Below are 23,124 nucleotides of genomic sequence, written 5' to 3'. Positions count from 1 at the left end.
AACAACCACTTCCAACACTGGAGGAATAGCCAGAGGCTTGTGCTGAGGCAAATCCAAAAACTCCCTGATCCTTTTCTTAGATTGGGGATAATCCTGACTTTCCCATTTAAAATGTTCCCTGACAGTATTCAAAGTAACACCAAAACAGAAATCCTCTGGAGGAGAAGCAGAAGGAATGGATTCCTCTGCATCTGAATCCTCAAAAGGAGAAAAAAAACAGGGAAACTTCCTCTTCATCAGCAGAAATGCTAGAAGTATCAGAACCCAAATAAGACAAAGCCTCAGGAGAGACATTCCTACCCCTTTTTGAAGGAGGAGGCTGTGAACCCCTAATAAGAGTCAAAATGTCATCAGCCATTTTAACCATCTGAGAATGAGGGGAACAAGAGGAAAGTGGAGCCTGCTTCTTCACAGGCTTACGACTGGAAGATTTACCTGCAAGTCTGAAAAACTCAGGAGGCCTGGCAACCGCCGAAGTAGTGGCAGAGGTTGTCGGTATAAGCTTGCTGTCCGAATGAAGAACAGAGGCCTTGGACAACGGAGCCAGCTTAGCGGCTCCGAATCCAGCTGAAGAGGCAAAAGGCGGAAGGTCAGAAGACAAAATGGAAGCCGGAGGTCTGAGGGACTCTGAAATGGTCTCATCCGAGACCTGCTGTTGAAAATCCATGGACTGCAGGGGCTGCAAAGGCACCTCACTGGCTACCGCAAGACTGATGACCAACTTAACATCACCTGAAGGCTTGACCTTCTGAAGCCTGTCGCGGTCCTTGTCCTTACGGTTCTTAGGGATATCCAAAGCCTGTAGACCAGCAGATGCCATACCGACAAACTTAGGCTACACTTCAAAATGCTTAGCTAAAAGCTTAGCCCAACGACGAATAGTACACGGATTAAAGGAAGCACAGAGGTCACAATTAGGAATGTCGTGGTCAAGGCCTAAACAAATAATACAATAGGAATGAAAATCTCTATGGGGAATCTGCTTTCCACAGATAAGACAATTATTGACTTTTTCTGACATTCGTTAAGGCAAGAAAAGAGAATCCTCAATGGGGTACTTAGCTGTAGTTGACTTCAACTTTGTAGTCGGAAACCAAAAAGGTAAACTGCCGACCGGCACTCGTGCAAAAATGCTTCTGCTTCGGGCTCCGCGGCAAGGAAGACTGAGGAAGTGACATCGGCTGCCTCCTTTTGTATCGGACGTCCTGACGTCCTTTACAACCGACAACAGCCGATGTCATATTTACTTACCTTTGGTATTCTGGCCGATCGAGGGCTACCTCGAGAGCCGGATAACCCATTGGTTAGGACTGCAACAGTGAAACACGATGAACATCCAGGTGATGTAGCAGCAGTGAACGCAGCAGCTAGAATGTATGCACCAGTGACAGAAAGTAAAAGAGGAAAGCAGTAACAAACCGAGAAGCTATCTGGTTTTGTTGCAGCTGATAATGCAGTTAACTAAAAACATATGCAACAGTGATAGCAGGCAATACAGACCAGCAGCAACAAACTGTACATATAACTCTTTTTTTTTTTAAAGAAGAGAAAACCAACTGTGAGAATAAGAACAGAAAAAACAGATATTATGTGTGGGACAATTTGGTAACTGTTCTTGATTTTAAAGCTCAATGAATGAGTTTATACATACTGAGACAGAGACTTTTTGTGGCTTAACATCTGAAAATGATGGACAGATGATGATATTTCTGGAACTGTGTAACAAAAAGAAAGACATTTATCAGTGGAATAATAATTTGTTTTTTGGTAGTAACGTAAATGTTAAAAAATGTTACTTTGCAGTTTAGAATTGATGATCTAGAAGTAGATGGTGTTAAAATGCATGCAGGGTTTGTGTGAAACTGCTGATAATACTGTGACATTTAGAGATAAGAGAAACTGTGGAATCAAGGGTGGTGGTGAAAAGCTGTTTTGTTATGGGAAGAAAACATGGAGAAACCCTTGCCAAGTGTTATTTTTGTGGCTGGTCATATTGGGACATTAGGATTTACTGGATAGCTTAAATCATGTTTCTTTCGTGAGGACTTTTCTCATATAATTAGTGATTGTGACAAGGTACAATGTAACCAGTGCAGAGAGAAAGGACATACAGTAAGAAGGTTGTATAAAAAAGAGACATTTTGGATGGATTGTCAAGAGCAATCAGCAAATAATGAAAAAGAAGTGGAAAGGGAAGAAAACATACATGAGGAAGGACAGCATAAGGCTGTGGGACAGTGTAAACTAGGTGAAGAAGAAACTGTAAGAGAAGAAAAAATATGGAGGGGGGAATGAGGAGAGAGAGAGAGAGAGTGCATGAAAGAAGAGAGGTTAAGCAAAGGGATTTAATTTAATATTTTTTTGGAAGTTCTAGCAAGCCAAAAATATGATTCTGAGGATCAATGATTATTCATATATAAACCCAGGAATAATATTCAATTGCGGGAAGAGTAAAAATAAAAAAAACATTTAAAAATATTTCCCCTAAACATAAATAGAAGGAAAAGCAACAATTTTGAATACTTTCAGTAAATGTGAACTGTATTATTAACACTGTAAGAAGGATAGGGATACTGAAATAGTGTGTTAAATATGATTGGATGTTATTCTGTTAGAGTGAGTAAGATTCTTGACAAGTGAAGAAAGACTACAAACAGAAACGTTATAGTGTGGAAATATAATATGGAACTTAGGAAGTCAACATTGTTCTGGAGTGGCTGTGTTCTGTAAAAACAGTTTAAATACTAGATGTAATGAGTGGATATGAGGCGGAGAGAGCATACTTACAGAATTATAGCATTATATGCATATATAACTAGCACGGATAGAGAGAATCTCTTTCATCAAATACTAGACCATGTGATTGTTAACGTGAAAATTGCAATTGCAGGGAACTTTAATTATGATTTAAAGGGAACATGTAAAAAGAAAGAGAAAGATGTAAAAACATACAGGAAGTGATAAAATGTGATAAATTAGCTCTGTGGAACAAAAGTTAATGGACTTTTAGAAGAGGAGCACTTGGATCTGAAATGGTAGTATTTTGTATTATTGGAAGGCTTTGGGGTAGCAGATGGTGATACAGTTATGACAGGTTTTTCAGACGATTTAGAAATATGGATGGAGGTGATAGAAGAATGGGAGTATATTAAAATAGGAAAGCAAATAGAATAAATGAGAAATTATGGGATGAAATTGAAGAATGGGAAGTATTTCAGTTATGGAAGGATCACATAACCTTGAAGGACTTCTATAAAAACTTGTCTGACTAGCAGATTGAATTTTAATAGAAGTAAAAAAAGTGTTTTCTTCAATGGCAGGATGATGTAAGAAATCCAGTTGTTCATTCTGTGTCTTTAAAACTGTATAAAGTATTAAAGTGGGTAAAAGACAAGAACGAGAATTTAGTAGTGAGAATGTTTAAACGTAGGTACAAAAAGCTCTGGGCGATGAGATTAAGAAAATGAAAATATATATATATGTAAATAAAGAAATTAAACAATTATCAAGAAAAATACTAACATGATAAATAAAAACTGATGATACTGAAAAAGACAGAAATGTGATGAAATAATATTATTATGGAAATTCATAGGAAATTTTACTAGAAAAAGTGATTAAACCTATTAAAGTAGCAAAAAAGTGGTGTACCAAGATAGCAGAGTGTCAGGATTTCCTATGGAGACTGGAAATAAATAAGTTACCAGTAAAGGGGAATATGCTATATATAAAGAAAAGTTGAAATAATGTGTTTATTTAGTGGGGAGGAAAAGACAACAGAGCATGCTTTTTTGAAATGTAAAAGAGTGGTGAAACTCTGGAAAAAGTTGTGTGAAGATTTTTTTTGAGAATATTAACATAAACTAGATAGATATGAATATGATTGTGTATAGAGATTATAAGAACAAAAAGAAAGAATGTGTGAGAATGGTAAATAAGAATTCATTTATGTAATATGGGTTATTTCGAATGAAAGACTGAATGAAATTTTATTTAATGGGAAATTGATTTTGACAGATATATTGTGGAAGAAGGAGTGGGGGTCTACTATGGAATAATTTGAATCGATAGTGTCTAGTTCTGCTCCTATAAATGTAATACGCTGCGAGGGCGATAATGCAGATTTTTCGAAGTTTAGGGTTATGCCCAGCTGGGAACACAGGTTGATAGTGTAGTCTCTTGCCTGGATTAGTTGATGTCTGGAGGTGACAGTGAGGAGCCAGTCGTCCAGATATGGAAACACCCGGAATCCTAGATGTCTCAGGTGAGCCGTGACCACTGCCATACATTTGGTGAACACTCTGGGGGCTGTGGTGAGACCAAAGGGCAGGGCTCTGAATTGGTAATGACTGGCCCCCAGCCGGAAATGCAAGTGATCTTGGGATGATCTGGCCATTTTAATGTGGTAGTAAGCATCTTTGAGATCTATAGAGCACATCCAATCGCCTGTTTCTAGGAACGGAAGTATCGATTGAAGCATGACCATCCGGAACTTTTCCTTCTTGACGGAGGTGTTGAGTTTGCTGAGGTCTAATATAGGCCTCCAGTCCCCTGTTTTCTTTGGAACTAAAAAGAACCTTGAGTAAGTTCTGGACCCTATCTGGTCCGCCGGGACTGGCTGGATGACTCTTTTGTCTAGCAGGTTTTGAATCTCTATGGCTGCTAGTTTTCGCAGACTGGGTGGAACGTCTGGAATACTTGTACACACAGGAGGGCGTTTTGAAAAGGGAATGTTGTAACCTCTGGAAATGAAGCTTTTTACCCAAGAATCCGTTGTAATGTTTAGCCAGGTGTTTGGGTATAAAGCCAAGCGACCCCTGACCACCTCCAGAGAAGGACAGCCGGGCTCCCTTTCAGGAACGCTGATGGGGTTTACCAGAGAACTGCTCTCTGTCACCCTGATTTTGCGGACCCCCTCTGCCATTTGGATGGCGTCTTCCGTTTCTACCCCCTCCTCTGCCCCTAGAGGGGATATCCGTAGGTGTGTTTTGGAAAGCTCCTTGGGGTTTTCGAAACCACATTTTTCCACTTCGTTGCCCTTTGGGGTATGGTCTAGTTGGAGTGGAAAAATGGACTCCTACAGCAGACAGAGTCTTTCCTTCTTGTTCACACCTACTAAGCGTATCCTTAACTTTAGGTCCGAACAAGGCGGAACCATCGAATGGGGTATTGATGAAGGAAGACTTGAAGGCTTCCGCAAAGGAGCAAAGGTGCATCCAGGACTGTCTCCGAAGAGCTATCGCTGAACCTGCCGCCCTACTCGATCCATCGGCGGCATAAGAAATGAGCCGCATAGATGAGTTGACTATAGAATTGAGGGTGTTAAGTTGTGCAGTCACTTTTTCTGAAACTGCATCAGCTGTGTTACCCTGCAGAGTATCTCCCAGTTCTTTTAGGAGATCTCGTTGAAGGCGGGTAAAATGGGTCAGGTAGTTGAGCGACTCATGGAAAATGCCGCAGAACTAAATATGCATTTCCCATACCTGTCCATCGTCCTGGAATCCCTATTAGGAGGATGGACAGAAGAAGAGGTTTCTGACATCTCTTTCTTGGTGGCTGCCACCACCACCATGGCATCAACTGGGACTCCCTTGAAAAGAAAGGCCTTATCAGTGGGAGAAGTAATGAACTTGTTGGGCCTCCGAGGGACTGGTTCCACTGAATCAGGCGACTCCCACGCCCTTCGACCGACCAGATCCATTAGTTCGTCGAAGGGAGGAGTAACCCTGGAGATGGATGGTTGAGACCCAAAGGCCTTCAGGAGTACCGACTCATCCTCAGTAGGGGCAAGAGACTGCCAATCACCCCTCTGCCTCAAGATCTCCAATATGTCTGCAAATGAGACATCCTCAGAGGGGGATCGTGGGGACCCTTCTGATTCCTCCAAGTTGGTATCCGATGTTAGGGATTCCTGTGGGGAATCCAAGTGTCTCCTCTTACACAGCCTCTTCCAAGGTACTTCATCGGTGGGAGCGTCCGGTGAAGTCCCTGTAGAGGAGGGGCCACCCGATGGGGATACCTGAGGCTCTGGGTCTCGACGATTGGTAGGGACCTCAGGGGAAGAGACAGAATGAGGCCCTTTAGGGGGAGGGGAAGAGAGATCTGAGGAGGTAGTGGTCTTAGAAGACATGACCTTCCTCATGGCATCGAAGGCCCCAGAATCTCGGTCCGAGAAGTCCGTCGGCTCCAAAGAGGCCGGCAGCCCTTCCCGAGCTGAGACCCTGCGCTCCAATCCAGAGGACAGAGCCGAACCCACCTGCGCCAAAGTCCTGAGGGGGAGGGTCGGAACTGAAGTCTTGGTCCGGCTATCCACCCTGGAGCCAGCGAGTGAGTGTCGGGTCCAAGACTCCCCGGTCGGGACCAAGGAGATCAAGGTCAACGGAGCTGAGGGAGGTGGGTCGAACCTCGGCTCCGAGGGCTCTACCAACATCAGTTCTGACTGCCCCGGCTCCAAGAGCTCGATTGGCTTCTGAGGAGGAGGGGAAGAAAGTAGGGCTGGAATTTCAGGCTTCGAAGCCGATTGTCTTGAAGCAGAAAGCATTTTGGCCAGGGCTGGGTTCTCTAGCAATCTCTTAACCACGCGGTCCAGGTCCACATCGGATAACCTCGAAGAATGGGTTGAGGGATGGGTCGAAGGAGCCGAAGACGGCGCCGATTGAAGAATCGGAGATTGAGGAGTCTCCGACACTGGATCCACAACTGGGCTCCGAGGTAGAGGATCGAGACACGGCTCCAAAAGCTGTGGAGCCGATGATCGTCCCAAACTAGAGGAGCTCAGAGCCGAGGACTTGGGCTCCGAGGACCCCTTGGACGACTTCGACCCCTTCGAAGCCTTGGAAGAAAGGTCGGTCTTGTCCAGTGCAGCCTGAAAATCAGGCTTCAAGAGTCCCCTATCCACCAGCTTCCTGTGCGTTTCCAGAAGAACCCTGGTGCTAAAGGAGTGGCAGATAGAGCACACTTCCTGCAAATGAACGGATCTCAAACAATACACACAGGTGGAGTGGTTGTCTGTCACAGACATTTTTTGACCACACACACACCTTTTGAATCCAGACTTTTCTTTCTCAGACATTTTTTTGAAAAGGAAAAATATCTAACTGTATATATATAAATGTATATCTATAATAGTTCAGATCCCTGAACTCAACAAACTTTAGTACTAACAAAGTTATTATACTATGTTTTATGTCTACTCGCAACAAATATCTAAATTCTAACTAATGTAACTAATTTTAACTAGATATAACTAATTATAATTTAACACTAATAAAGCTCACACAAAGGAGCTGACAGAGCCCTGTCACACCCAAGGTTAATAAAAGCCTAGATAAACAGCTGAAGAAAAACACTCTAAAGTATTCTAAACTATACACTTATAACTAAACTCTATTTCTTTCTAAATATCACAACACTAGCTAACACTTCTAATGGGAAAAAGTTTTAAATATCTCTAAATATTTGAAAAAAATAACACTGGCCCGAGCTTGCTCCGACGACTCTTGCAGATCTGTTGCAGCGGCAAACTAGATCTGGGGTTTACAGTAGAGCATCATTGGATATATACTGGGTCTCGAGCTTCTCTGAGAGTTTGAGCTTGAAAAGCGGCTGACTCGGAGGCGATCCCACGTGTAAGAACAAAACGGCGAGATAGAACAACTTCACATAAGGTGTTTTCTTCAATGGCAGGATGATGTAAGAAATCCAGTTGTTCATTCTGTGTCTTTAAAACTGTATAAGGTATTAAAGTGGGTAAAAGACGAGAACGAGAATTTAGTAGTGAGAATGTTTAAACGTAGGTACAAAAAGCTCTGGGTGATGAGATTAAGAAAATGAAAAAAATATATATGTAAATAAAGAAATTAAACAATTATCAAGAAAAATACTCACATGAAAAATAAAAACTGATGATACTGAAAAAGACAGAAATGTGATGAAATAATATTATTATGGAAATTCATAGGAAATTTTACTAGAAAAAGTGATTAATCCCATTAAAGTAGCAAAAAAGTGGTGTACCAAGATAGTAGAGTGTCAGGATTTCCTATGGAGACTGGTAATAAATAAGTTACCAGTAAAGGGGAATATGCTATATATAAAGAAAAGTTGAAATAATGTGTTTATTTAGTGGGGAGGAAAAGACAACAGAGCATGCTTTTTTGAAATGTAAGAGTGGTAAAACTCTGGAAAAAGTTGTGTGAAGATTTTTTTTGAGAATACTAACATAAACTATATAGATATGAATATGATTGTGTATAGAGATTATAAGAACAAAAAGAAAGAATGTGTGAAAGAATTCATTTATGTAATATGGGTTATTTAGAATGAAAGACTGAATGACATTTTATTTAATGGGAAATTGATTTTGACAGATATATTGTGGAAGAAGGAGTGGGGGTCTACTATGGAATAATAACACTGAGGGTATTATAAGAAAAATGATAAATAGTAAAAAAATAAAAATGTGTATATATGTACCTGTAAATATTTGCATTCTGCAAATATGTAAATAATGTTTTCGTGTTGTGTTAAATAAAGCACCTCTACTGTTTTCAATAGGTGGCGTGGGATCTTTTACATCCTCTTGAGTTACCACCAACTCATGCAGATGGGACCTCAGTTTAACTTCTCATCCAAAGGATTTTTTTCCAAAAACAAAAATTTTATGAGGGACAAGGCAAAAATATGAGACAAAATCAGGGACAACTGAGAGATATGTTTCTGGTTAACAGTCTAACTCATTAGATAAAGAAGAAAGGTAGCAAGATATTACAAAATTATATGGATAGCTCCATAAAATATCTATGAAAGACACATATCACTCTATCATTAGACTGTTATAAATCAGTTTTATTTTATTTTCATCACTACTTTCTGAAAAAGTAACATTTGTAACCTGACAAATAAACTGCAATGGGGCACATAAAATAAAAATTATCTTACCACAGGAACCTTTGGAAAGTTTGCCTCTAATACTGTATCTTCATATGGTGGATTGTTCATAGTTTGAGGAGAATTACAGTAACATCTTCCTGGTGGCCCTGGATGGCCTTTGTCTCCTTTTGGTCCAATTCTGTTATGCCCTGCCAAAATGACACAGCTCATTTGAACATTAAAGTAATATGATATGTATTTCAGGCTATTCTTGCATAATTTCAAAAGCTTTTTTGTACAGAACAGGATGAGCCTATGACATCGTATTGAACATCTCCCTGAATACACAAGTGCCACTGCCAATGCAAAGCTTATTCAACAGCAATATCAATAAACCAATCCACAAAACAAAAGTACAGCCCACAGTTGTGGAAATAATCTTACTGTGATGCCCCTGCAATGGCCAAGTAATCAAGAAGTCTCAATCATCACCACTGGCAACAGTGAGGGAGGGAGGATGATAAGTACACACACAGTAAAGTGCAATTTCCCTTAAGAGCATACAGAGACCACAGTCAGTCTGGGGCTGGTTTCTTCCTCTTTCTCCAGATCCCCAATAAGACTCCCCACTGGCACAGCTATAGGGTTGAGATCTCAGCTGAGTGGCCAAGCTCCAGCACTCTCTCTGTCCAACCAGTGCTTTGTGTCCCTGCCCAGGTAGCTGACACACACACACACACACACACACACACACACACACACACACACACACACACACACACACACACACACACACTTTGAGATTTGATTCATACACAAACACATATCTGAGAAAGGCTGGTACAGGTTTATTAGCTATGCCCCCTTCTGCCCAGACTATATGGTAGTTCCTGTTGCCACCAGCCACCCTTATCAGTTACTATAAGGCCCTTAACAAAGGGTGTCCAATCCTACTGTGTAATGTTACTATTAATCCAAATGGTAGTCTGACCAACAGCAAGGCTATTTAGGGGTGGCCTGTACAGTGTCACCAAATAGATATGCAAGTACTCTAAGAGCTTAAATATGTCTCACAAATATCAGCCACAAAAATAGGTTTAAATATATTTCATAATAAAGAATAAAAAAACAAGACAATACTCAGAAAACAAACACAGTTACTTCAGAGTTCAAAATCACAGGAAATATTTTAAAACAACATTGCAGGACAGTCTCAAATAAATACAGAAAACATTTAAACTAATTATTACTGTATTCCTATCTATATCTAAAAGAGATAATATGCCCTCAATCTTACTTACAAGCAAGTCCAGATGTGATGATGAGTGGATGTTTCCAGGTCAAAGGCAAAATACAAAATGCACAGCCTCTCTCTCTCTCTCTCTCTCTCTCTCTCTCTCTCTCTGAGAGAGTTCTTAAATTAATATCAAACATTACTGCTGGGTTAGCTTGGATGAGACCACTCTTTGTCACCCGACTTCAGTTCCCAGGCTAAGCAGAAAATTAACAGAATTTAACATTCGTGTGTGAGAGCTACATAACCATCAGATGTGCAGCTGCTAGGAAGTCATAAAGCAATAAAACAATTTTTTACATTTTAAACCTAGTAACTACTTATCTCCAAGACAATATAAAAATGTCTAGTTCTAGACATCCTGTCTCCTTGCTGCATTGAAACTAACTTTTATAACACAATTATAAAGCACTTAATTCAACTTATTTTCCTGAAGTTTTGTAAGTTAATCTTCTATGTTCCAGCAGGGTATGCTGTAGTTTCATTCTTGAAGCTCAGTACATAGCATACAGTTCTGTATAAATCATATCAATATTCACAAATGACACATAATTGTTTATAAAATTCCAGATAGCTGGGCTTGCAGTGTCACACTTACATCATTCCCATACAAAAGAGTGGGAATTACTACAATATATTAAATTCAGACGTATAGCTATCCTGTCTCCTATCTCTAAATAACTTGAAAAATGCATTATCCAACAACTCCTCACCCACCTAATGAACAGCTATCTAGTCACCCCTACTCAGGATGGCTTCAGGTCAGGCCACAGTACTGATAATGCTCTATCTTTTTTAAACCCAGTCCATTCCTATGAAAGCCAGCATGCAATGACCACCTTTAATTTCCTAGACCATTCAAAAGGCTTTAACATGCAAACATTTATATACAATATTTCAGACATGGGCAATACCTTCTTGCCTGCAAATATAACAAAACAGTTATTCCTATAAGTCTCTGGGTTGCTCTTAAAAATATCTAAACTAGTGCTTGCTTTAATGTAATTTGGTAGTCTATTCCATGCATCAGTTTTTCTCTCAGAGAACCAGTTAGCACTTCTCTTATTCCTATATAATCTTCTACATAGGTTGTCTGATGACTCTCTGCTACTTTTAGATAAGCCCAATGCCCTATACACCTGAATAAGGTCTCCTCTTAAATATCTATATCTGACTTTTAAGCACTTAGCATACTCTTACAAAATGTGCATAATACAGTGCAGTTAACTGTGTAAATGATGTAGGTCTTACGTGTCTGACAGTATAGCCGGGGGGGGGGGGGTTTGTCCAGGAACTTCTAATGAGCTATCTTCTGTAGACTGGTCTTAATTTCCTCAGTTTCCATTTGTATACATTGTATCTCTGAAGAAGTCATTTAACCAGACCATGGCTTGATCCGAGGTTATCTGTAGAAAAGGGCATTTTTGTTTAGAGGGATTTGGTTATCCCACATGTGGTTAACCAGTAACTGACCAACCATTCTATCCTCAGTACTGTTTCCCAAAAGCTACCTTTCTTTGACTGCATTATAAAATGAAAAACACAACCACTGTGGGTAAAGGAACACTGTATTTATTACTGTCACAGATTTAGCTCTTTCGTCCGCTCAATGTCTAGACTTCTTCAGAATAAAAACACAGCACATGCCCCAACACTAAAAGAGCTCAAAAGACACACCCCATATTCCCAATTAATGATTAAAGCAATATGCATTCAACTAAAACAATTATGCAACTCACAACGAACATAGTAAAAGCAATGATGGTTAATACTGAAAAACAATGCATCAAAATAAAAAACATGAACACTAATTTATAATGACATATCAACTATAATGCTAGCATAGATTTCAACTTTAAATAACTTGAGATAGAAAGGACATCATTTAGTCCTGGATGTCACCCAGCATTAACTCTAAGTTGCCACTTTAACTCAAGGAATTCTAAAATGGTGTCATTGGGACCCACCTAGGGTCCTGGGTCAAACCTTATATGACAATGAATTTGAAGGAATGTGTAGGATACATTTTGATATGTCTGAAAAGGGCATTTCGTTCGTCCTTCTTCTTGATGTCATAACCATGTTGATAAACACGATATCTGAAGTGCCTGATGGTCTTACCTATACAAAAACAGGTACAGTCATTACAGACTGCGGCATATACCACCCCCTTACTGTCACAATTGAACTTCTTTTGTAACTTAATCATTCCATATCCATGTATGAAAACTTCTGCACCCTCCAACATCACTTTACATTGGGTGCAGTGTCCACATTTACTAATTTTACCTTTGTTGGAACTCCCCAAACTCCTTTCAATCATAGTTTTTAAACAAGCCTCTTTCTTGTATACTATGTTTGGCCTTTCACCTAATTTACTGGCAACCTCCGGGTCATGTTTGAAAAGAGACCAAAATCTTTCAATGACAAATTTAATTTCCCTGAAATGTCCATTGTAAGGCAAAAACAAAGCTTTGTTGTAATCAACATTACATTTGTCATGTACATCCTGACTAACTTAGTGAAACCCAAAAGGGGCTTGTAAAACTCACCCTGTCTCTTTCTCTTCACTTCATCAAATATTTCATTTTGCTATTTTTTAAACTTTATGTGAAAAAGAAATCAGGAAGATAGTGAGATGTCCCATTCCTATTCACTTTAATTTTTCCATTGATGAAGCCACATTACTCAAGGATATTAGGTCAGACACCTCCCTGAAAATAATGAAACCGGACAAGGGAGGTGGCCTTGTAGTCATGAGTAAGGATGACTATATCAACAAAATCCGTTCATTACTGCTGTCAGCTGACTATGAGGAATTTTCTTTAAATGAAATGAATGTGGCCATTCACAGGGTTGATTTGGCCCTAGAAGATTTGTTTCTCAATGGCCAAATCACCCTTAGTGACTTAGAGTATATCAAAGTGCAATATCTTAGAACTCCCACAATTTTTGGTCTCCCAAAGATTCATAAATCGTTGGTTGAACCTCCCTTGAGACCTATTATTGATGCTAAGGGATCAAAGACATTTTTTATAGCTAGGTACATCGACCAAGCATTAAAGAACATCTTTATTGATTATTCTCATTATTGAAGGATTCCTGGGAGTTTTTGAATAGGGTGACGGATAGATTGTACAACAATGACTTAGTTTTTGTGTGTATTGATGTTAAAAACTTATACACCACTATCCCACATGAAAGAGGGATATATTGGTTTTATGAATATTTGGCTTTAGACACTAAGATAGGGAATGACAAAAGTGTCACTTTGAGTTCACTCATGGAAATTGTCCTCAAGAACAATTTCATCAGTTTTGAAGGGCAATTATTTAGACAGATCAATGGTGTTGCCATGGGAGCTGCATGTGCACCAACTTTTGCCAATGTAGTCATGGCTTTTTGGGAAACCAATGTGTTATTCACATCAAAATTCAAGGATTGTTGGTGTCTGTATAGATGCTTTATAGATGACATCATAATTTTTTGGGTGGATTCAGCTGACAGGTTGGATACATTTCTCCAATTTCTGAACTCCTCCACTGATTTCTTGGAGTTCACCATGACTGTGGATCTAGAGCAAGTCAACTTCTTAGATGCAACCTTGACTAAGAATAGGGTTGACAAGAAATTTGAGTCCAACTTGTATAGGAAACCCTCTCATTCCAACTCTTATTTGCATTTCCAGAGCTGGGATCCCAGTCAGAAAAAATCCATTGTTAAGGGGCAATGTGTGAGACTTGCCAGGATGGTGAGTGAAGATGTCCAGTTTTTGGTTGAATGCACTAAATTATTTGACATGTTCCACAGAAGAGGTTACCCCCCAAGATTTCTTAAATGAAATATTTGATGAAGTGAAGAGAAAGAGACAGGGTGGGTTTTACAAGCCCCTTTTGGGTTTCACTAGTACACCTACAGTTAGTTAGGATGTACATGACAAAGGTAATGTTGATTACAACAAAGCTTTGGTTTTGCCTTACAATGGACATTTCAGGGAAATTAAATTTGTCACTGAAAATTTTTGGTCTATTTTCAAACATGACCTGGAGGTAGCCAGTAAATTAGGTGAAAGGTCAAACATAGTACACAATAAAGAGGCTTGTTTAAAAACTATGTTTGAAAGGAGTTTGGGGAGTTCCAACAAAGGTAAAATGAGTAAATGTGGACACTGCACCCAATGTAAAGTGATGATGGAGGGTGCAGAGGTTTTCATACATGGATATGGAATGATTAAGTTACAAAATAAATTCAATTGTGACAGTAAGGGGGTGGTATATGCCGCAGTCTATAATGACTGTACCTGTTTTTATATAGGTAAGACCATCAGGCACTTTAGATATCGTGTTTATCAACATGGTTATGACATCAAGAAGAATGACGAAAGAAATGCGCTTTTCAGACATATCAAAATGTATCCTACACATTCCTTCAAATTCATTGTCATAGAAGGTTTGATCCAGGACTTTAGGGGGGTCCCAATGACACCATTTTAGAATTCCTTGAGTTAAAGTGGCAACTTAGAGTTAATGCTGGGTGACATCCTGGACTAAATTATGTAATTTCTATCTCAAGTTATTTAAAGTTGAAATCCATGCTAGCATTATAGTTGACATGTCATTATTAATTAGTGTTCATGTTTTTTTTATTTTGATGCATTGTTTTTCAGTATTAACCATCACTGTTTTTACTACCTTGTGAGTTACATAATTGTTTTAGTTGAATTCATATTGCTTTAATCATTAACTGGGAATATGGGGTGTGTCTTTTGAGCTCTTTTTAGTGTTTGGGCATGTGCTGTGTTTTTATTCTGAAGAAGTCCAGACATTGAGCGGATGAAAGCACTAAATCTGTGACAGCAATAAATTCAGCAATAAATTCAGTGTTCCTTTACTCATAGTGGTTGTGTTTTTCGTTTTAGTTTATTTATTTATTTACATTTATTTTACCAGGATAAGTCCAACTGGACATCATGTGTCCTTTTTCAGTGGAGTCCTGGGGAGAAAAGCTCCAAAGAAATAATAGTGTACATACATACTTTAGATAACAATAAAACTGGCATACAAGATAAGAGAAACAATGAAGTACAAAAAAACAATTATGTAGAACAATAAGATACTCAGGAGTAGTACCATTATTTACAATATATACAAAGTACATTTCAGGTGAGAGTATAGTGTATGCATTAAAGGCTTCAACGGGTCACTTACATATGGAAAAGGGGGTCTTCAAGAGGGGTCTTTGCAGTTGCAGAGAGGGTTAGTATTGAGGTGTAATTTAAGAAGGCCTTTGAAGGTGTCTGTGTGACTCTGCAGCCTGAGTTCAGGTGGGAGGGTGTTCCATGCTTTGGCAACATCATGGGACAATAAGGCCTCCCCAGAACTGTTATTGCATGGATTAACTTCAATCAGGTTTTTGATACATGAATGTAGCTCCCTTTTAGGGGTGTGAAAGTTTAGCATGTTGGAAGGGCAGGGCACAGTTGGTGCTGTTTTTTTCGTGGTTTGTGTACAGTTTGACCACATTATCTGATAAAGGAATTGGCTGCAGAATCACTGTTTGTGAAATTATTGTTTTCGCCATTGCAAGATGTTTCTGTAATTTTTCACCATTGTCAAGATGTTTCTGTTTTCTTCATAGTGATGCTAAAGTTGACTTAGTATTTTTAAATGAGTGGGCAGTAAAGTCCCCTGTATGGGGAGTAGCAGCAGCCTTAACCGAGAAAAGATGTTATTTGTGTTTTGCTAGAAACTGACTTCTTGACCTACATCAGTGAAATTTATCTGTCTGAGAAAGAAATGTAATAAATACTACTAATAAAGTAATTTTGGTACACACCACCAGCGTTTAAAAAAGAGCTTTCATTCTTTACTTATGGCTTTATTGATCAAAAGTGCACACACTTGCCCATTCTGGTAGCATTGAAGGATAAAACCATAACTGCAACCTAGGCAACCTGGGTTTTGGTTACTGGGGGATAGAGCAGTGCAGGTCCCCTTGAAGGAGGGGCTAGGATTCAAAACCCAGTCTGTGGGCAGGTGTTAGGCTGTCCAAGCCACCTATGGGTAGTGCAGTAGCATGCATCCAAATGGGGAAAATGTTGTGTTTCTCTACAGTGATACAGATTGAATGAATGTCCCTCTGTCAAAGGATGGAGTGAAGCTATTAGAAATTCCCTGAGTTGCAGAGATGCTAATAACAGCACAGAACATCCTCATGGCTGCCTGAATAACAGCCTCCACAGGACAGCACTCCCCCTGGCACTTAGAAGAGAGTCCCAGTACACAAGGAATGGACGGGGCATACAGAATCTTTATAATTGGCTGCATTAAAGACAAAAATGACATAGGAAAAAAGTGCATACAGTATTGTTAAATATTTTATATTGAGAAGTCATTCGTCACACAATACAGACATAGCATGCTATGAGCTCATACAGTCAAACATTTGACTTTCAGATTGCTCTTCAGAGAGTGGTGGTTATTATGCTCCATACACAAATCTGCTTTAGAAATGCATTGCTGATCTGCTTCAAAGCTTTGTGAACAACAAGGGCCATAGCAAAACCAAATTAGTGCTTATCAGCATTCTTATCTTTGGTTTTATACCATGTTTAAGTACATTACTGAAAAGTCTTTCCTTCTTAAAAACAAACAACAAATTCTGTTTTTTTGTCCTGCTGATGGATTTCCTTAATGCTTGTAATAACACAGAAATAGAAAGCATGTGGAGATGAATACCACTACTGTTGCTGCTGTTGCAGATATAACTGCCTACACTTTATATACCTCCCCACATGAACCATTTTAATCATGTACTGTAAACTCATTTACCTCTGGCCTCCTTTGAGATTTACAATAATTTCTATACCTTTCAAAGACTAACTTTCCAGCCAAAAAAAAACCTCATCATCCTTGAACCTGTCTATGCTTTTCAATCCATTTAAGATTATCTCTTGGTTTTAATCTGCAAATGGTCCCTGCAGGAAATCGGTAAGAGGACAGCTGCCAGCCCTAATGAATTATAAAGATTTAGTTCAGAGATACCTCACAAGATAAAAGGAAATGTAATTATCATAAAGTAACTAAAAGCATTCACCCCAAAGTAACTGTAACACAGAAGCTGGCTTCAGAGCTTTGAGTTATTTTCCTAATGTGCAAGTTGTTTTATAGCTGGCACTTAATTATGCAGCGTCTGTAGTATTAGTTTTACTGTTGTCTTCTGTAATGTTCAAAAATAAAAAAGCCTGGCTGCTGCCAAAAATACCACATAAAATAACACTGCATATTAAAAGTAGCAAATTACAGCTACTACAAAATGTCTGCTAAAAAGTAAAATAATTGCAGTAAAAATACATGCAAAGGAGATGTACCTACATGTACTATGGAACCCTTTGTTATGCAATGCTGTTAATGTAATAATGATAACAATGTAATTAAAACCACCTGAACGCGTTACATGTATAAATTAGAATAGATGATTTTCCTCCATTTATTTGAATTAGGAACTAGACTGAAGGAGGCTGTTAAAGTCCTTCAAGCAACTGACTTTTAACTACCACTGTCATTTTATTTACAACTCTGAGTGCATTTTCAGTACTGTCACATTTTTATTAAAAGCTGTAAACCATAGCATATAAACATATCTTGAATTCCTTCACTGGCTACATGTTAATCCAGTGCATTATGGTCCAGATGGAGTGTCTTTGCATTATTTTTGGCTGTTGCTGCCAACTTCAGACACATTCTGCCCTGATTCCCATAAGTCCCTTCCCTGGCAACTCTTTGGTGTGACCCACTCTTAGAGTGTCTTCCTACCTTCTTCCTTCTGAATGTGGAGTTCCCCCTACTCCTGGCACTGGATAATGGGTATGAGGTATGGCAGGCAAGTGGAGTGAGATCAGGCAGGCATGGACCATCATACCTAGACTTGCATTGTTTTTTGTGCCTTGCCCCCCCCCCCCCCAGTGTACCAATGACAGCATCAAGCTGAGTGGGAAATGAGGGAATCTTGAATGTTATGTCCCACTCCATGGCCCATAGGGACAGCCTCATCTGCTCTGTCCACCCTCCTCCAGGCCAGTATCACCTCTCTCAGATTAGGCCTCCACCAGAAATGGTCCAGTTGCTGTACTATAATATGAAACATGTTCCATAATCTTTTTGGCAATTTCTTCCCTATAAACCTTAGCATGTCAAAATCAGATGTAATCCTATAAAATCTAGTACATAGCCCCTTCAGAATATCATTTACTTTATGTTTGAGACAGCAGCTATGACTATGCAATAAGGCACTACAATCTGTAGGTTTACAATGAAAAGCTGATTCCTCTTTTCAGTCTTGCATTTAACAGAAGAATCTGAAAATTGAACATGTTCCATTCAGGCTTGATATGCCAACTGGTGTACTCAAGATTCACAATTTTGCAACAGTTATTGACAGTTAGATAAAACAGTAATCACCAAAGTGTTATATACACTACTGAATTCCAAAAAATTATTATATTAAAATGTGCAAGTATTCTAGCTATGAAAAGAATATAATTGCATAACTGGGGATTACAGTGGTTTCAGAGAAAGCTCAACTTACTTGTTCACAAATGCGGGTTACTGTTAATAAGTTTAAAAGTTAGGAGAAGAAGCTGCGAGAGACAGAGAGAGAGAGAGAGACAAAAAAAGCTCAAAATAAGATTCAACATATTATGAAAGAGAGACTGCTTTTTTGAGAAATAAATCTAACAGATCTCCACGGAAGGATTTGTAGCTCAATTCCAGCTCATCTCTGGGATGCAGTGCTGGATCATAATGACATCAGCATGTCTTTATCAGTTAGTTTGCTAAACAGTAATCCTGCTTCTGAGAATGTTGAGGATTGCAATTACTGTTTTTTGTTACAACATGGAGTCATCCAATAGCTGGACCAAGTAGTCCCTAGCTTGAATCAGAAGATGCTTGGTGGGAGCAGAGAGGAGCCAGTTACTGAGATATGGAAACACCTGCAATCCTAGTAGTCTCAAGTGAGCTACAACCACTTCCATGCACTTGGTGAACACCCTGGGCGCTGTGAGACCAAAGGGTATAGCTCTGAACTGATAATGATTGTCTTCCAGCTGCAAATGAAGGAATCTCCTGGACTGCCTGTTTATTTTTATGTGACAGTATGAATCCTGGAAATCTATCGGGCACATCCAATCGTCTTTGCACAGAAGTGGCAGAATGGACTGAACCATGACCATTCAAAACTTACAGTGTTTCACAAATTGGTTTAAATTGCTGAAATCCAGGATAGGTTTTAGGTCTCCAGTTTTCTTTGGCACTAAAAGGAACGTTGAATTAATTCTGAATCCTTGTTGGTCTGGTGGGACCATCTAGATGACTCTTTTTCAGCAGTTTTTGAATTGCTATGGCTGCTGCTTTTCTCTGACTGGATGGAACATCTGGGAGTTTTTTAGAATGATTGGTGGGGGGCTGTAGGGAAAAAGGTATGTAATACCCTCTGGAGATGATCCTCTGCACTAAGTGTCTTTGGCGATGGCTGTCCAGGTTTGTGGATGTAGGGATAAGTGATCCCTGAATGCTTCTGGAGTGCAGCGGTGAGGCAACCTGACTGCTGACAGGGTTTCTCAGCAAATGGCCCTCTGAAACCCTGACTTTGCAGGCCTCCTCTGCCATGTGGGTGTTGTCTATTATTAGAGTTCCCCCTTCTACCATGGTGGGGGAATCTTTCCCCATAGAAGTCCTGGGAAGAGCCTTGTGACTCTCAGAACCACATTTTCCTGCCACCTCTCTGATTCCAGGAAAAGTTTTTTTGAAGTGTAGGAAAATGGACCCCCTACGGCAGATAGGGTCTTCCCATCTTGTTCTCTCCTAGATAGGGTTTCAACCTTGGAAACAAATAAGGTAGATCCATCAAAGAGAGTATTGATGAAGGATGACTTGAAAGGCTCTTCAAAGTCATAGACAGAGGTGCACCCAGTCTTATGGTTATTCCTGAATCTGCAGCTCTTGAAGCACCATCTGAGGTGTGTGCAATAAGCCTCATAGAAGCATCTGACAGGGACTGTAGGGAGCACAGTTGTGTAGAAACAGTTTTCTTGTCCCCTGCAGACATGGACTAGAGAGGGCATTGGAAAACTATTTGATCAAGTCCCTCTGAAACCTTGTGACATATGCCAAATAATTCAGAGACCTAAATGCAAAAGTCTCTGAGGCAGACACTCACTTTCAAAACCTGCCAAACACCGTTGACTCTATGTTGGAGGGTTTGAGCAGTAGAACTTTGCTCCACACATTCTGTCTTGTTGGCCCTGCTACTAATATAGCATCGACTAGGGGATCCTTGTTCCACTGGGCCCGTTGCTTTGGTGCAACTTAGTATTTGTTTGGTCATTTTGAGGACTGGTTGTGTGACATCCGAATCCTTCCATGCCTGGTGGGAGATGAGGTCTACCATCTCATCCACTAGGAGGACTACCCAGGATATAGCTCAGCCAGCTTTGAAAGTTTCAAGAAACACTGACTCCTCTTGGGACAAGGAGGCCAGCAGACAAACCACCTTTCTGTCTCAAAAGTTCAAGTATTTCACAGAATGAGATGTCCTCAAGGGGTGACCTGGGTGACCCTTCTCCCTCTTCAAAGTCAGTGCCTTCCATGAGTGATTCCTGTGGGGAATCTAACTGCCTCCTCTTTCATCTATGCTTCTGAGGGGACTCACCAATAGGATGTTCTGGAAAGGACCTGAAAGTGTTAAGTGAATCCTAAATGAGGACTATCTGAAGACTTGCACAGGCTGGCTGCCCGAATGTGACAGAATGTATAGGCTCTGAGACCACAGAAGACAGTTATGAAGTGAGTGGACCCAAGAGAGGCAAGCATGTCTTATCCACACACTGTAGGTGAACAAAACTTTCTTTACTACCTCAATGGCTGAAGACATAGGACAGGCAAGAATCACCCTGGTGGGAGCTGACCACAGCTGCTCAGAATGGTTCAGAGCATTACTATGGCTCTGCCTCAAGGCAGAAAACAGAGCTGAACTGTCCAGTGCCAAGGTTCCAAGAAGAAGAGATGGCTCTGAGGGCATCAGTGTTGACTCCGAGATCCTTCCAGCTCTGACAAGATTGGAGCTGACTGGATTAGAGATGTCAGAGCATTCAGCATAGACAGTCTCAGGATTCTTGGGTCTAGTGCCTCCAAAACCAAAGGTGGGATCAGAGTAGGATTCAGCAACTGGGTAGTGACCAATGGCAAGATCACAGGTTCAATGGGAAACAGAGCCACTATAACTCCCAACTGAGTCTGCGCCTGAAGAAACTTCCTCATCTTCCTGTTGACATCCACTTCAGTTAGGTTCCTAGATGACCTGACAGACAATGAGATGGAGGGTGGCCAGGAACAACTTCTTGGAACTTCTTGGAGGAAAGGTGAGTGGATCCAATAAGATATCGGCTGTGGGTAAATGAGGAAGAGTGGTGAGCTGGTGACTTAGTCTTAGATGTTGTTGGAGCAGATAGACTCGACAGATCCAATGAGTATGAGATTTTTTCAAGTGGAGAAGAACCTGGAACAGCAGAAGATGAATGATTGGGGATCATTTTTTCCTTCCTTCCTCTTGCTCAAAGAATCCCCTTTGGCTTTCTCGGGAGACTTCTTGGAAGGGAGAGCTCCAGCAGACAGAGAAGCAGAGGTAAAAGAGACTGAAGAGGTAGAAGGCAAAAGACTCTTCAAAACCAACTTGTTGTGGTATTCAACCAGGGCATGATGGTTGAAACCTGCACATATATCACAGTCCATATCCAAATTTGAAAAACCCAAACAATATACACACTCCTGGTGGGTATCAGAGTTTAGTATTTTGTGCCCACAGGAGGTGCATTTTTTTAAAGTTGGTCATTTTGTCCAACATTATCTACAAAATAATGGAGAAAAGACAGGCGAGAAAAGAAGGTTACCAATGATAGTAAAGGAAGGAAAAACATTACCAACAACGGTAACGCTTAGAATACCTGAACACAGACAGCACATGGAGAAAAGTTTGAGAATAGAAGGCCTACTGCAGAAAATAAGCAAAGTTATATATATATATATATATATATATATATATATATACATATATATATATATATATATATATATATATATATATATATATATATATATATAAATGGGGAGAGAGAACCAGGAAGGATGTAAATATAAGAAATTAAGCTATGCAACCTATAAAAGAGAATAAATATAAATGCAACTTAACCAATCTTGAGAAAAACACACCCACACTATGCAGACTACGTCCATTCACAGAAGCATGAAAGGAGATCTCAAGTAATGTTGTTGCTGAGGAGGATTGTGTCTAACGGAAGAAGCTTGAGTTTCAGATCCAAGTCTTTAAAAGTGGACATAGATGTATCTGAAGTGAAATCTGAAACCCCATCAGTTGAGGAATGGACAAAAATGACATCAGATGTTATGTTTAAATTATGATATCTTTGGTAACGACTAGCCTATTTCAAACTTACAGTTTACTGTTAATGTTATCAAGAAGACAGTTTACATGCAGCTTGAATAATTTTTGAAGGATTATAATCTCCTTACTCCTTTTCAGTCTAGAGTTTGGACTTGTCATAACATTCAAACCACCCCACCTAGGTTGGAGAATTCTCTTCTTATGGACATAGTTCAGCAATGTTACTCTGTTTAGGTAATCCTTGATTTCTCTACAACATATGACATTGTGGATCATGGAATCCTGATGGAATAACTTTACTGTACTGTGTTTTTTTCTGCTCTCTCCTAAATCTGTTTGGATCACACAATTCCAGCCATTCACAGAAGTGTCTGAAGTTAATTAATCTTTAACCTATGCTCAAGATTGAGGACTGGCAGATAATTTCATCTTGGGTCTACTGTTGTATGACATATGCATACTTCCCCTGAGAGAACTGATTAAAGGCAGAGGCTTGTATT

The 23,124-nt window shown here is 39.7% G+C and overlaps 1 protein-coding gene across 1 annotated transcript in view; it reads right to left on the bottom strand.

Annotated features, from left to right (window-relative positions):
* COLQ (collagen like tail subunit of asymmetric acetylcholinesterase) overlaps nucleotides 1-23,124 on the bottom strand; it is a 3,098,435-nt gene that overhangs the window by 525,118 nt on the left and 2,550,193 nt on the right. Inside the window, exon 13 of the mRNA XM_044066844.1 lies at nucleotides 8,941-9,080. Coding sequence (XP_043922779.1) covers nucleotides 8,941-9,080 — 140 coding nt within the window. The remainder of the gene's footprint in view (nucleotides 1-8,940; nucleotides 9,081-23,124) is intronic.

This window comes from Protopterus annectens, chromosome 3.part1, assembly GCF_019279795.1.
Source record: "Protopterus annectens isolate FY-2018-M chromosome 3.part1, PAN1.0, whole genome shotgun sequence".
Taxonomy (NCBI): Eukaryota; Metazoa; Chordata; order Ceratodontiformes; family Protopteridae; genus Protopterus; species Protopterus annectens.
The sequence above is the reverse complement of the archived record's forward strand: the minus strand, read 5'-3'. Positions and strand labels throughout refer to the sequence as shown.